This window comes from Callithrix jacchus, chromosome 19 (assembly GCF_049354715.1).
Source record: "Callithrix jacchus isolate 240 chromosome 19, calJac240_pri, whole genome shotgun sequence".
Lineage (NCBI taxonomy): Eukaryota > Metazoa > Chordata > Mammalia > Primates > Cebidae > Callithrix > Callithrix jacchus.
In genome coordinates, this window is record NC_133520.1 from 30,774,789 (window position 1) to 30,789,213 (window position 14,425).

At 45.5% G+C, this 14,425-nt stretch overlaps 1 protein-coding gene and 1 non-coding gene across 16 annotated transcripts in view; both read left to right on the forward strand.

The window, feature by feature from the left end:
* ATP2B4 (ATPase plasma membrane Ca2+ transporting 4) overlaps nt 1–14,425 on the forward strand; it is a 120,679-nt gene that overhangs the window by 81,928 nt on the left and 24,326 nt on the right. For all 15 annotated transcript variants that reach the window (XM_002760669.6, XM_002760667.5, XM_035281133.3 and 12 more), the window contains 7 exons: nt 2,810–3,024; nt 3,663–3,905; nt 5,081–5,322; nt 6,666–6,897; nt 7,747–7,926; nt 8,924–9,011; nt 9,917–10,023. In XM_002760669.6, the coding sequence (XP_002760715.1) occupies nt 2,810–3,024; nt 3,663–3,905; nt 5,081–5,322; nt 6,666–6,897; nt 7,747–7,926; nt 8,924–9,011; nt 9,917–10,023 (1,307 nt within the window). The remainder of the gene's footprint in view (nt 1–2,809; nt 3,025–3,662; nt 3,906–5,080; nt 5,323–6,665; nt 6,898–7,746; nt 7,927–8,923; nt 9,012–9,916; nt 10,024–14,425) is intronic.
* LOC118149636 (U1 spliceosomal RNA) lies at nt 11,972–12,135 on the forward strand. The gene has a single exon (XR_004737198.2). It is a non-coding gene; the product is annotated as a U1 spliceosomal RNA (small nuclear RNA).

Genomic DNA, 14,425 nt, shown 5'->3' on the forward strand with positions numbered 1-14,425 from the left:
CACTGTTTATTCTGACTCCACCTTTCTGGTTAGCACAATCATAATCAGCACATCTCTGCACTTTATACAACTGTATACAACTTACCTGGGGTTCTTGTTAAAGTATAGATTCAGTTCCGGGGGTCTGGTGTGGAGCCTGAGACTCTGCATTCCTAACAAGCCCCCATAGGATGCCAACACCACTGATCCAGTTTGCACACATTGGACAGCAGGGATTTATGCTGCCCACCATAGCAGCCACTCACCACATGTGGCTGCTGCAATTTAAATCAATTAAAAGTAAATAAAGTTACAAATCCAGTTCCTGGGGCACATTGTAGTTGGTCAGGAGCCACATGTGCTAGTGGCTGTCATATCGGACAGCACAAAGAGAGAGCTTCTTAAGCATCACAGAAAGACCTGTTGGACTGAGTTGGCCTAACCTCTTCATGTCTGTTCTAGTACCCAGCTAATTTTAACTACAGTCAAATCTCTTGCATGTAAACTACACGTGGATGAGAATAATTGCAGGTGCAGAATCAAGTTATTAGGCGTGGCACACAGGTTTGAAACATTAAATAGGCCTCGTCTGACCCTTGCACTATTCTCCCAATCCCTGCCTTGTTCCTTTTTTTTCTTTTTTTCTGCTCTTGTTACCCAGGCTGGAGTGCAATGGCACGATTTCGGCTCACTGCAACCTCCATCTCCTGGGTTCAAGCAATTCTCCTGCCTCAGCCTCCCAAGTAGCTGGGACTACAGGCGTGTACCACCATGCCCAGATAATTTTTGTATTTTTAGTAGAGACAGGGGTTTCACCATGTTGACCAGGATGGTCTCGATCTCTTGACCTTGTGATCCACCCGCCTTGGCCTCCCAAAGTGCTGGGATTATAGGCGTGAGCCACCACACCTGGACTTTTTTTTTTTTTTTGACAAAGTCTTACTCTATCTCCCAGGCTGGAGTACAGTAATGCTATCTCAGCTCACTGTAATCTCCGTTTCTGGGGTTCAAGTGATTCTCATGCCTCAGCCTCCTGAGTAGCTGGGATTACAGGCATGCACCACCATGCCTGACTAATTTTTAGTAAAGACGGGTTTTCACCATATTGGGCAGGCTAGTCTCAAACTGCTGCCCTCAAGTGATCTGCCCCTGGCCTCAAGTGATATGTCTGCCTCAGCCTCCCAAAGCGCTGAGATTGTAGGCATGAGTCACTGCCCCTGGCCCCTGCCGTGTTCTCAGAGTACAAGCTACATGATGACTGACCCCTAGTCTCCTTTGTTGCTTTATTTTATATATCAGGCCAGTCTAGGAATAGGGTAAGGCAAGTCAGATGCCTTCCAACACCTGGAGAGCGAGTTCCTTCTTAAATTTTGTACCCTCAGTGTCTTGCTTCTCCACCTGAGTCCTGGCCCTAATCAGGCAAAGGACAGAAGACTTTGCTTTCATTTATATCATCATCTCTAGTTTGCTTGGAGGCCCCAAATCATCAGGCCCTTGGGAAAAGCAAACACCAAAACCAGACAATGATTTAAAGCAGAGCTTTTCCCAAATATTGTGCCATAGTTAGGGACAGTTGTTCCCAGATATTGATTCCATCAGCCCTCAAAGCAGCCAGACAGCACCCATGGCCATCAGAACCCCTAGGCCAGGAGGTTTCGACCTTGAGCAGATTTTTTTCATGTACGGTAATATGTAGGGTAATGAACCATCGCGTTTGCTTGGAATTTTCTCAATTTTAGCAAAATCCCACATCCCTGGAAACTGTTCGGTCTCAGGATGGTTTGGTCACCCTACCAATGGGCCATACCAAAGACCTCTCAGTACTTTCATTTCCTCATGTTTAAAAATGTGGTGATAATAGTAACTTATTTCACAGGGTTGTTGTGAAGAGCTTGCCTGGCCCACAGTAGGTGCCCATATAAATATTTACTATTGGCCGGGCGCGGTGGCTCACGCCTGTAATCCCAGCACTTTGGGAGGCCGAGGTGGGCAGATCACGAGGTCAAGAGATCGAGACCATACTGGCCAACATGGTGAAACCCCGTCTCTACTAAAAAATACAAAAATTAGCTGGGTATGGTGGCACGCGCTTGTAGTCCCAGCTTCTTGGGAGGCTGAGGCAGGAGAATTGCTTGAACCCAGAAGGCGGAGGTTGCAGTGAGCTGAGACGGCACCACTGCACTCCAGCCTAGTGCCTTATGACAAAACAAGACTCTGTCTCAAAAAATAAATAAATAAATAAATATTTACTATTATTGGCATCTTCTATGTGTGCCATGAAAAGAGAAAGATTGGGAAGCACTGTCCTAAGAGTTAGTCACGCAGGTGATGCACTAGCACCACAGAGACGTTGCTGTGAACAAGACGTGAACTGTCCGACATTCAGAGGTTGGTAGGGGAGAAGTCAAAATGGATAAACTACTAGGAAGTGGACAAGTACAGTCATGACATTATGAATTGTAGGGAGAGGGCGGGTGTAAAATAGGATCGCAGAATGTTGTTTCAGGAAACAAATCAACCCCCTGATTTATTAATGAGGAATTTGGTCTAGGAAACAGTTCAGAAAGGGTCAATGACTTGTCCAAAGCCACAGTCAAGTTAGTGCAGTGCTGAGAATAGAACCTGTGTCTTTGAAATGTGAAACCAGTGTCTGTTCCCTATGCTGGAATGCACAAGCAACAGAGAATGGGCCAAAATTTTAGTAAGTCTTCCTGGAGATGGTGGTTTTAACAGTTGGCAACAAAGCCTACAACTGATGCCAATCCATCTCTGGCTAGGGACCCAGGAACACCCGCAGGCCTGGGTTCATGTGACTTGTTTCTCTGGACAGGTCTGATCATGTCTGCTCTCACGGTTTTCATCCTGATTCTATACTTTGTGATTGACAACTTTGTGATAAATCGCAGACCATGGCTCCCTGAATGTACTCCCATCTACATCCAGTACTTTGTCAAGTTCTTCATCATCGGCGTCACTGTACTGGTGGTGGCTGTGCCAGAGGGGCTGCCTCTGGCTGTCACCATCTCACTGGCCTACTCTGTGAAGGTGAGACTGGAACAATCCTATCTCTTTCTTTAGGATAGAGATGGGAGGGAAGCGTACCATGTAACCTTTAGGGAAAAGATAAGCCATTCTATCGTCTATAAACGTTGGCTGGTAACTCACAAGAGCAGAAGTCCCTGGTATTATGGAAGGATCATCTCCATCAGATGCATCAATGTTGAAATGACCCAGTAGACCCTTAAGAGAATGACAAAAATAGTACCTTGGATTTTTTTTTTTTTTTTTTTTTTTTTGAGACAGAGTCTCAGTCTGTCACCCAGGCTGGAGGGCAATGGTATAACGTCAGCCTCCGGGTTCAGGTGATTCTCGTGCCTCAGCCTCCCAAGTTGATGGGATTACAGGCATGTACCACCATGCCCAGCTACCTTTTGTAGAGACAGGGATTCACTACATTGGCCAGGCTGGTCTTGAGCTCCTGACCTCAGGTGATCTGCCCACCTCAGCCTCCGAAAGTGCTGAGATTACAGGCATGAATCACCATACCTGGCCAGTATCTTGGATTTTTGTGTGAGACTAGAAGATGAAATGTGGAGAGATGTTGGCTAGGAAATGGCCTTTGACTTATATTTAGGAGAATCCAGTTAGTCCCCTTCGCAAATCTCTTCTCTTCTCCTTTGTAGAAAATGATGAAAGACAATAACCTGGTACGGCACTTGGATGCTTGTGAGACTATGGGCAATGCCACCGCCATCTGCTCTGATAAGACGGGCACGTTGACCATGAACCGCATGACTGTGGTGCAAGCTTATATTGGGGGCGTCCATTACCGTCAGATCCCAAGCCCTGATGTCTTCCTGCCCAAAGTCCTGGACCTTATTGTCAATGGCATTTCTATCAACAGTGCTTATACCTCCAAGATTCTGGTAAGCATTGCCTTTGCCTAGACACTTAAAATGGGTGGTTGGAAGAGACCATCAATTTTCTCTGAAATGAACCCCCTTATTCTTTACACTGCCTAAATTGTGGTCCCAAATCCTATTTCTCACTCTGGAGTGAATGTGTTTGGGTGAGAGTAGGGAAGAATCCCTGGGAATCAATGGAGGGTTGGGGGTAAGAGCCTATGAGAATCTGTGGCCAGAAAATACCCTCCTAATTAGCATAAAAGAGCTTTGTCTCTAAGGAGGGACCTCATGCTCATAGTAGAATTGGGCTTAACAGAAGTAAATTACTCACTTTCCAGAAACAAGCACAGAGTATTAGAATAAGACCCACACAGGGTGGGACACCAGCACTACCACTAGAGCCAACCACAAAACCCCTAAGTCATGGATGGCACGAGGATCACAGTTACCAGTGACCACTCTCTGCTCACTCTTGAAAAAAACAGGCTAGGTGTAGGGGCTTATGTCTGTAATCCCAACACTTTGGGAAGCCAAAGTAGGAGGATCACTTGAGCCCAGGAGTTCAAGAGCAATATAGTGAGACCTCTTCTCTACAAAAAATAAATAGAATTAGCCAGGCATGGTTGCACACCTTTAGTCCCAGCTATTCAGGAAGCTGAGGTGGGAAGATAGCTTGACCCTGGGAGGTCAGGGCTGCAGTGAGCTGAGATCATGCCACTGTGCTATGTCAAAAAAAAAAAGAAAAGAAAGAAAAAGAAAAAAGATGCCAGGTGTTGTGGCTCACAGCTGTAATCCTAGCACTTTGGGAGTTGAGGTGGGCAGATCACCTGAGGTCAGGAGTTCGAGACCAGCCTAGCCAACATGGTAAAACTCCATCTCTCTAAAAAATACAAAAATTACCTGGGCATGGTGGCAGGTACCTGTAGTCCCAGCTACTTAGGAGGCTGAAGCAGGAGAATCACTTGAACCCTGGAGGTGGAGGTTGCAGTGAGCCGAGATGGTGCCACTGCACTCCAGCCTGGGCGATAGAGTGAGACTCTGTCTCCAAAAAAGAAAAAAACAAAAAACAAATGTTATTTCCCCCATATGCTCCAGGCATATATATAAAGGCTTTGTAAATGAGTTCCTTCCTCCCTAAGTTCTCTGCCTTGTCAAGGCATCTTACTCAATAGTGCTGTGTATATTTCTTCTCCCAGCCTCCAGAGAAGGAGGGAGGCCTGCCTCGGCAGGTGGGCAACAAGACCGAGTGTGCTCTGCTGGGCTTTGTCACAGATCTGAAGCAGGATTTCCAGGCCGTGCGTAACGAAGTGCCTGAGGAGAAGCTCTACAAGGTGTACACCTTCAACTCAGTGCGCAAGTCAATGAGTACCGTCATCAGGAACCCCAATGGTGGCTTCCGTATGTACAGCAAGGGCGCCTCCGAGATCATCTTGCGCAAGTGAGCACCTCTGCCCACTCTGCTTCCCTTCAAGATCCTCTCCTCAGGAAGGCATGGGTGCACGCCCCACACTGAACCCATGCAAATGAGGGAGCCTTCCAGCCAGGTGACATAATACCTAATATCCCAGCGTCTACTCAGGCCACGCATGCTTTTTAAGTGCTTAAGGCGGCTCGTTGTATTTAATTCTCACAACTCATTAAGGTGGGTACTATGATTATCCCTGTTTTACAGATTGAGAAAACAGAAATATAAGGAAGTTAAGTATCCCGCTCAAGGTAATACAGCTACTAGTGGCACAACCAGGATTCAGACCTGGACAATCCTGTTTCCATTTCCTAATCTGAAAGCAGAGATAGTAGTACTCAGCTCCCAGTAGTACTACCCACCTCACTGTAAATGATTCAGTGTATGTAAAAGCCTTACACATAACAAGGACTAGAAACATTCATTCTGTGTTCTCTTTTCCTTCCCATTCCCATTTCTGATTACAGGGAATTTACATAACTTTCAAAGTGACTATTTGGCTGGGTAAGGTGGCTCACACCTGTAATCCCAGCACTTTGGGAGGCTGAGGCGGGTGGATTACGAGGTCAGGAGTTCGAGATCAGCCTGGCCAACATGGTGAAACCCCATCTCTAATAAAAAAAAATACAAAAATCAGTCGGGTGTAGTGGCTTGTGCCTGTAATCCTAGCTACTGAGGAGGCTGAGGCAGGAGAATCACTGGAACCCAGGAGGTTGCAGTAAGCTGAGATCATGCCACTGCACTCCAGCCTGGGCAACAGAGCTTTCTCAAAAAAAAAAAAAAAAAAAAACAGTGACTGTTAATAGATTACCCATAGATCATCAAAAGTTGACCCTACTTAGGTATAGGGCCAACTATACCTAAATATATAAGTATTAGGTAGGGCTCAATTAACCAGTGCCCCAACTTGGTTTTAACCACCTTCTTTTAATCAGCACATTCTTGTATAGAAAACTTCCCCCCACACCACCATGCAGTGAGCACTATTCTAAATAGTCAGGATTGAAAAAGTCTCTCTGCCTTCAAGAAGTTCCAAAGAGCAGGTGATTCACAAATGACTCAGCATTGCATTCACATGTGGGTAAGAACAGATGACACGAGAGAACACACTCTCTACCCACCTAGACCTTACTCCATCCACAGCCCACCCCACCTTGGAAAGGGACTCAGCTGGGTGATGGATGATGGAAATGTTTGGCCATGGTTGGAGCAATGTCTTTAGGAATAATACAGAGTTGCCAAAATGTCTGTCAATGATTGTAAAAACATATTGAATGGGAAGAGAGACACCGTGTTCTCACTGTGCGCCTCCCCAGGTGTAATCGAATCCTGGACCAGAAAGGGGAAGCAGTGCCATTCAAGAATAAAGACCGAGATGATATGGTACGCACTGTCATCGAGCCCATGGCCTCTGATGGACTCCGGACTATCTGCATAGCTTACCGGGATTTCGATGACGCAGAACCCTCTTGGGACAATGAGAATGAGATCCTCACTGAACTGACCTGTATCGCAGTGGTGGGCATTGAGGACCCTGTGCGCCCAGAGGTGAGAAGGCGGAAAGCCACTCAGTAGTCTCAGGAAATGGGGTACCACTTCTCTTTCTAGTTGTGACACCAGGCAAGTAACCTGACTGCTTCTCACTTACAGGGATAGATGTTTCTGGGCTTCCTGCTTCACAGGACTGCTGTGGAGTGACGATCTGATAGACTACGGCATTCCTAGGGTTAATAATGTCTGAGTTGTGAGAAGCAAAGGGCTTATTGGGCTCATTATTTGGTAGTTAAGCATTGTCAGGAGGCTGATTTAACCAGGACACCAACTTTGAAAGGCTCCCGCCTTTCAATCAACACATCCTTTTTGAGTACCTGCTGTGTGCCAATAACTATTCTAGACACTAGGGGATTGAAAAGTCTCTGCTTCTAAGAAGTTCAGACAGATGGACTGTTAATTGTCAAGGCCCAGAGGCATGAGAGGGTGTCATGCATGTGGGAAATTACAAAGAGCTGATAAGGTTGGAGCATTGGCCAGGTGGGTGAAGAGTGGCAAAAGCTTCTGCTAGAAAACACAGCAGTGGCCACATGGCAAAATGCCATCCATGCACTGCCGAGTAGTCTCCATTGTAAGTGGAAGAGCAAGTTTTTACACCTGGCTCCCAAAGCAAATTCCCCTTCAACTCATGGTACAAATAGGACAAATTCAAATATGACTGCTGTGGGTAGGACAGAAGTGAGATGGCACCGAGCAGTATCGAAACGACCAGACATAGCCAGTGCTGTATGGCACCACTTCTAGGGTACCTCTCTCCTGTCTGCCACAAAGGGACTGATGAAATGGGACAGATTAGCAGGGTCTCCACCCCCATCTGTGCCTTTCCCCTTTCTTCACTCTCCATAGGTGCCAGATGCTATTGCCAAATGCAAACAAGCTGGCATTACTGTCAGAATGGTAACAGGTGACAACATCAACACAGCCCGGGCCATCGCCACCAAGTGTGGCATTCTGACACCTGGGGATGACTTCCTGTGCTTAGAAGGCAAAGAATTCAACCGGCTCATCCGCAATGAGAAAGGCGAGGTGGGTCCTGGATAGGGGGAACCGGGACCTCACCTGGAAAGGAAAAGGCGGGTTCTAGCCTAAGGTATCTGGGTCATGTCAGGGAAAGTGGGTGGTTTCTAAACTGAAAGCTATTCATTGTGACACATCTCCTTGTACCAAAGCTGCTCATATGGTAAAATTGGGAGTTGCCAGCCGGGTGCGGCGTCTCATGCCTGTAATCCCAGCTGAGGTGGGAGGATCAAGACCATCCTGGCCAACATGGTAAAACCCCATCTCTACTAAAAATACAGAAATTAGCTGGGTGTGGTGCGCATGCCTGTAGTCCCAGATACTTAGGAGGTGGAGGCAGGAGAATCGCTTGAACCCGGGAGGCAGAGGTTGCAGTGAGCCAAGGTCATGCCTCTGCACTCCAGCCTGGTGACAGAGTGAGACTCCATCTAAAAAAAAAAAAAAAAAAAAAAAAAATTGGGAGTTGGCTTTCTTCTCATTAGCTCCATTCACAAGCTACCTTTTGAGATACTGTCACTAACTTTTCATGTCTTTCTGCTTTTTCAGTCATGAAATGATTTTGTACTGACTTCCCCCTAGCCCACCCCTCCTGTGTCCCTGCCCCCTGCCCTTTGGCTAACAGTGGCTAAAGAGAATGTGGCCTGGCAGTGGCACAGATCCAAGCTTTCCTGAACTGCAAAGAAATCAAACCTAAGACCTCAGAAGCACCACTTTACCTATCCAAGCCAAAAGCCAACCCTGGCCCACCTCCCCTTAAGGCTCTGGGAAAGCGGGGATTGGCTCCCAGGAAGGGCCTTGGGAGGAGAAGGGAAAAGCAGGGCCTGAATGGTCATCATCTGTGAATCTACCCTTAGAGACTGGTTGGCTGTTTCATCTGTGCTGAAGCCTGAGTAGCACTCCCATGTGGGACTGTGGCGTACCTGATCTACCAGTGGCTGGAGAAGTAAGATTCTCCTGGATAGCTTTTCTGAGTTTGACTGATCCAGGTGTGGTCTGGTGTTGGCAGGTAGAGCAAGAAAAGCTGGACAAGATCTGGCCTAAACTTCGGGTCCTGGCGCGATCTTCTCCCACTGACAAGCACACCCTGGTGAAAGGTGAGGTTGGCTTCCAAATAGGTGCCTGCCGTAGCTGTGAAGGTAGGCCAGGGTGAGGACAGGTAAGAACCACCAGCCAAAGCCACTCTCCTATCCAAATAGGGAGGTCCTAGGAGAGCTCCCAGGCTAGTGGGGAGAACATACAGTTAGCAAACATCTGAGCCCTTGGTGAGTATGACGCACAATAAAGTTGTTGGGTTTTTCTTTTTTTATTTTTCTTTTTTATTTTTGGAGACAGACTCTTGCTCTGTCACTCAGGCTGGAATGGAGTGGCGCACTGCGACCTCGGCCTCCTGAGTTCAAGCAATTCTCCTGCCTCAGACTCCTGAGTAGCTGGGACTACAGGCATGTGCCACCATGCCTGGCTAATTTTTGTATTCTTAGTAGAGAAAGGGTTTCACCACTTGGGCCAGGCTGGTCTCGAACTCCTGACCTCAGGTGATCCACCCACCTTGGCCTCCCAAAGTGCTGGGATTACAGGCATGAGCCAAATCACCTGGCAAGGGTTGTTCGATTTTTAAAAACATGATCATATCTCATTTACTAACAGTACTGTGAACTAGGCAGGGCAGGTATTCCCATTTTATAAATAAGGAAGTTTGAGGCTGAAAAGACAAGTAACTTACCCAAATTGCCCAGCTGGTAGGTGGATATGGTACAGTTTGACCCCCAGGTCTCTGCCTTGAAATCTATTCAATGTTTTTTTCATAGCTGCCTTAGGGTGCCAGATGAGGACAGACTTAGTTTAGTGCTACCCATGAACAAATTACTGCTTTCGGGTGGTTCCTGCAGAACCTCTAGGAAAGGAAATAGGGAAGGAAAGAAGAAAGTAGGAGTGTGGGTGGTAGGATCTGAGCGGTAGGGGAGACCAGAAAAGCTCACTATGGTGTATCTGTTTCTCCCAGGCATCATTGACAGCACCGTTGGGGAACACCGGCAGGTCGTGGCTGTCACTGGTGATGGCACAAATGATGGGCCTGCTCTGAAGAAAGCGGACGTTGGTTTTGCCATGGTAAGCTCAGCACAGTCTCTCTCTGATTGCTAGCTGCCTTCTCCATCAGGAAGCCAGGTCTGGCTTCTGGTAGCCTGCTGCTTGCTATACCTGCACAGCCCACCGTGTGCTCTTTTCTCCAACCCCATCTCTCCTATCTACCTGACCAATCATATTATACATAACTGGGGACCCATCAAGGATGAAGAATAGATAAGAGGGAGGGAAGTCAGCCAGTCGCAGTGGCTCAGGCCTGTAATCCCAGCACTTTGGGAGGCCAAGGTGGGTGGATTGCTTGAGGTCAGGAGTTCGAGACCACCCTGACCAAGATGGTGAAACCCTGTCTCTACTAAAAATACAAAAATTAGCTGGGCATGGTGGCATGTGCCTGTTGTCCCAGCTACTCAGGAGGCTGAGGCAGAAGAATTGGTTGAACCCAGGAGCAGAGATTGCAGTGAGCCGAAATTGCACCACTGCACTCCAGCCTGGGTGATAAAGTGACACTCTGTCTCAAAAAAAAAAAAAAAAAGGAGGGGGAGGGATGTCATGAAGGATCATTATGCAGGAAAGCCAGACCAACATAAACTTGCCGATAAACGTGATGATTTGTGTTCCCCGTGGGAGATGCACTTTGTGGCTGGCACCATTGGGTACTCTGCTTTTCACTTATGAGGCCAAGAGCATCGGAATCACTTGGAAAGTTTATTTAAAATCACATGTTCCAAGGCTCCACAGTTGGATGTCTTAATTCAGTAGGTCTGGGGTGAATTCCAGAATTTTTTTTTAAACAGGCACACCAGTTAATTCTGATGTTCAGAAAGGTTGAGAAGCCCCCCAGATTCGATCCTCAGACTCCAGTAGTTTATGATTATAAGCCTCCCACACAGATTGTACTGTTGGTGATTTTTAGCGGTGGAAGGACATTTAAGAGATTATCTTCTTTAGGGAACTCTTTTTTTAAAGGTTTTTATTCTAGGAAATTTCAAGAATATGCAAAAGTAGGGAGACCTGACAGGTACCTGTCACTCAGCTTTGGCTATGATTGACACATGGCCAGTCTTGTTTCAGTGATCCCCACATCTACATCCCCAATCTTCATCTGAATTATTTTTGAAGCAAATGCAAGGCATTATGTAATTTCATCCTTAAAAACTTCATTATATGGGGGGGAGGGTGTGGGTGAAAAAAATTTTCATTATATGCCTGTAAATAATAAGTATGTATCAATAAATTATATCTAAAAGAATCATAATACCATTATCTCAGAACAAAATTGATGTTTCCTTACTATCATCAAATATCTAGTTTGCTCACATTTTCCTAACAGGCAAATAAATGTTGTTTTTATAGTTTATTTGCCCAAATCAGGATTCAAATAAGATCCATACCTTGCAATTATTTGATACATCTGTTAAGTCTCTTAACCTATAGCAGCAGCTCTTGAAGTGCCCTCCTTCCAGCTGCACCAGTAGGTGTACAGCCGTTCCAGCTGTATAGTAGGTTTGTATACAAACCTATAGAAAGCAGATTCTCAGTCCCCATCCCAGATTTACTGAATTGGAAAGCCTGGAATTGGGGCCCACAAATCTTAATTAATTATGTTAAATCTGTTCATTGTGTTTTGACAATGATTCTCAGTGAGTCTGATGCACCCTAAACTTTAAAAACCACTGACCTGGCCGGGTGCAGTGGCTCATGCCTGTAATCCCACCACTTTGGGAGGCTTAGGCGGGTGGATCACGAAGTCAGGAGATTGAGACTATCCTGAGCTAACACGGTGAAACCCCATCTCTACTAAAAATACAAAAAATTAGCCAGGCATGGTGGCACAAGCCTGTAGTCCCAGCTACTCTGGTGGCTGAGGCGGGAGAATCACTTAAACCCAGAAGGCAGAGGTTGCAGTGAGCCCAGATTGTGCCACTGCACTCCAGCCTGGGCGACAGAGTGAGATTCTGTCTCAAAAAAAAAAAAACTTACCTGGCAGGGGAGATACCATGATCACGAAGCTGGTTTTCCCAGGGCAAGGCTTATCCACTGCACTCCAGATGTACTGACCCCTGCCATTTCCCCAAATGTGGGAAACTCAACTGCATAATTTGTGTTCGTGGGGGACTGCGTTCATGCTTTCCCCGGACAATTAAAAAGAAAAAAAAGAAAGAAGGAAAAGAACCACTGATCTTATAGGTCCCCAAAACCACCCCTATATTCATGGATTTGCTAAGAGGTCTCATGGGACTCAGCGTACAGTTGTACTCATGACCCAGATTTATAACAGGGATGTCGTAAGAATACAGTTGTATCATAAGAGAAAAAGACACTGGTGGAGTCTATCCATTTGCAGTCTTTCTTATGCACTCCCTCCCATGAGGAGTCAAACAGAGTCCATTCTTTCCCCAGTTATGAAAACAGCATTATCTGTGTGATGTTCTGCTTAGGGAAGCCCATTACAGACTTAGTACCCAAGGTTTTTCTTGGGGCTGGTCACATAGGAACCTTCTGCTTAATCCATACCAAAATTCCAAACTCCCAGAAGGAAAGCAGATGTTCAATACAAACCGTATTGTTTGGACACAGTCTAGACACAATGAGCCACCCTTATCAGTTAGTTGCTGATTGGGAGCACTCTGAGTGCTCATTTCCCAGATGCCAGCCAAGGGCCCACCCTGCAAGCATTCCTTCCTAAAGACAGCAGTCTCAGGCCTGTGCTAACTCTCTTCTGCACAATCCCCCTCCATCTCTTTTCCTAGCAACGTAACCGGCTTGTTTGTCTGCAAAGACTATCTCAGTGTGGATTTTGTTGATTATTTCCCTGTGATTTCCTTTAACATGTTATTTTCTTCCTTACATTTCCTATATGCAAGTAGTTAGTTCTAGAGGTTGTCAGATGCTATACCTTTCCTTTCACTGGGGGCTGCAAAATGACAATATTGTAATTATTTATTTATTCACGTAAATACTTCTATAAAAAGAGAATCCCCTTTGTTTACTGTTTGATTACTCTGAGGTTCTAATCCTACATGAAAGGTGGGTTTTTGTTTTGTTTTTTACTTACTGGTTTTTTGTTTTTTTGTTTTTTTTCCCCCTCTGGTTCATGTTCTCTGATGAAGCTGCAGGTTTTTTCAAATGATGAGTTGACATTTTAGGAACCTCCAAAGGTGACCAATGAGTGGATTTTTTTTTTAAGTATCATTATGAATTCATAGTGACCCATCCTCAGGCAGTGACCCACCATGAGGCAGAAGAGGCCTCTTTAACATTGCTGAGTCCTTTAGATAAAACCCCAGGTGTCTTTAATAACTTTCTTTTTTTTATTTCATTTTTAATCTAGGTCAGTGCAAAAGTAATCTTTCTTGGTTTATTCCTTGGTTCTTGGTTCTTTTTTATCCTGGATATGAAGTCGTCCATTTTTGCAAGGATTCCTGCAAATGGTATTTTTATTTATTTGTTTGTTTATGTTTGAGACAGAGCCTTACTCTGTCGCTCAGGCTGGAGTGCAGTGGGGCAATCTCGGCTCACTGCAAACTCCCCTTCCCAGGTTCAAACAATTCTTCTGCCTCAGCCTCCTGAGTAGCTGGGATTACAGGTGCCCGCTGCCACCGGCATCTAATTTTTTGTATTTTTAGTAGTGATGGGGTTTCACCATGTTGGCCAGGCTGGTCTCAAACTCCTGACCTCAAGTCTCGCTCTGTCGCCCACGTTGGAGTGCAGTGGTGCGATCTCAGCTCACTGCAACCTCCAACTCCCAGGTTCAAGCAAGTCTCCTCTCCTGCCTCAACCTCCCAAAGTGCTGGGATTACAGGGGTGAGTCACCACGCCCGGCCTGAAATGGTGTTTAGAGAACACAATTGAAACTCAAAGGCATTCTTTGCCACTGAGTAGGTCTTTGTTTCCAAGCCTGTTCAGCGGACAAAGCTCAGAAGTAAGCTCTTAGGCCCCACTTGTTTTTGTGTTTGTTTTGTGTTTTCATTAAATGAAAAATAAATATGAATTCACAAAGTATTTTATCTTTGTGATAAACATATTTATTTTTATTTTTATCTTTGTGAATTCATATTTATTTTTCATTTAACTTTAGAAGTATATATTTCTTTTTATTTCACTTTCAGAAGAAATAATAATAAATAATATTTTTAAAAGAATTATAGATGTCTAACTTCCTGTAATCCCAGCTACTCAGGAAGCTGAGGCAGGAGAGGAGACTTGCTTGAACCTGGGAGTCGGAGGTTGCAGTGAGCTGAGATCGCACCACTGCACTCCAACGTGGGCGACAGAGCGAGACTGTCTCAAAAAATATAAAGAAATAAATAAATAAAAGATGTAATATATTTATGGCCTTCCCTCTCAGCTAAGTGATACCATACCATAAACTCTTTTTCTACCTTTCTTTCTTCATCTAACAACATAACTTGGAGATCATTTCATA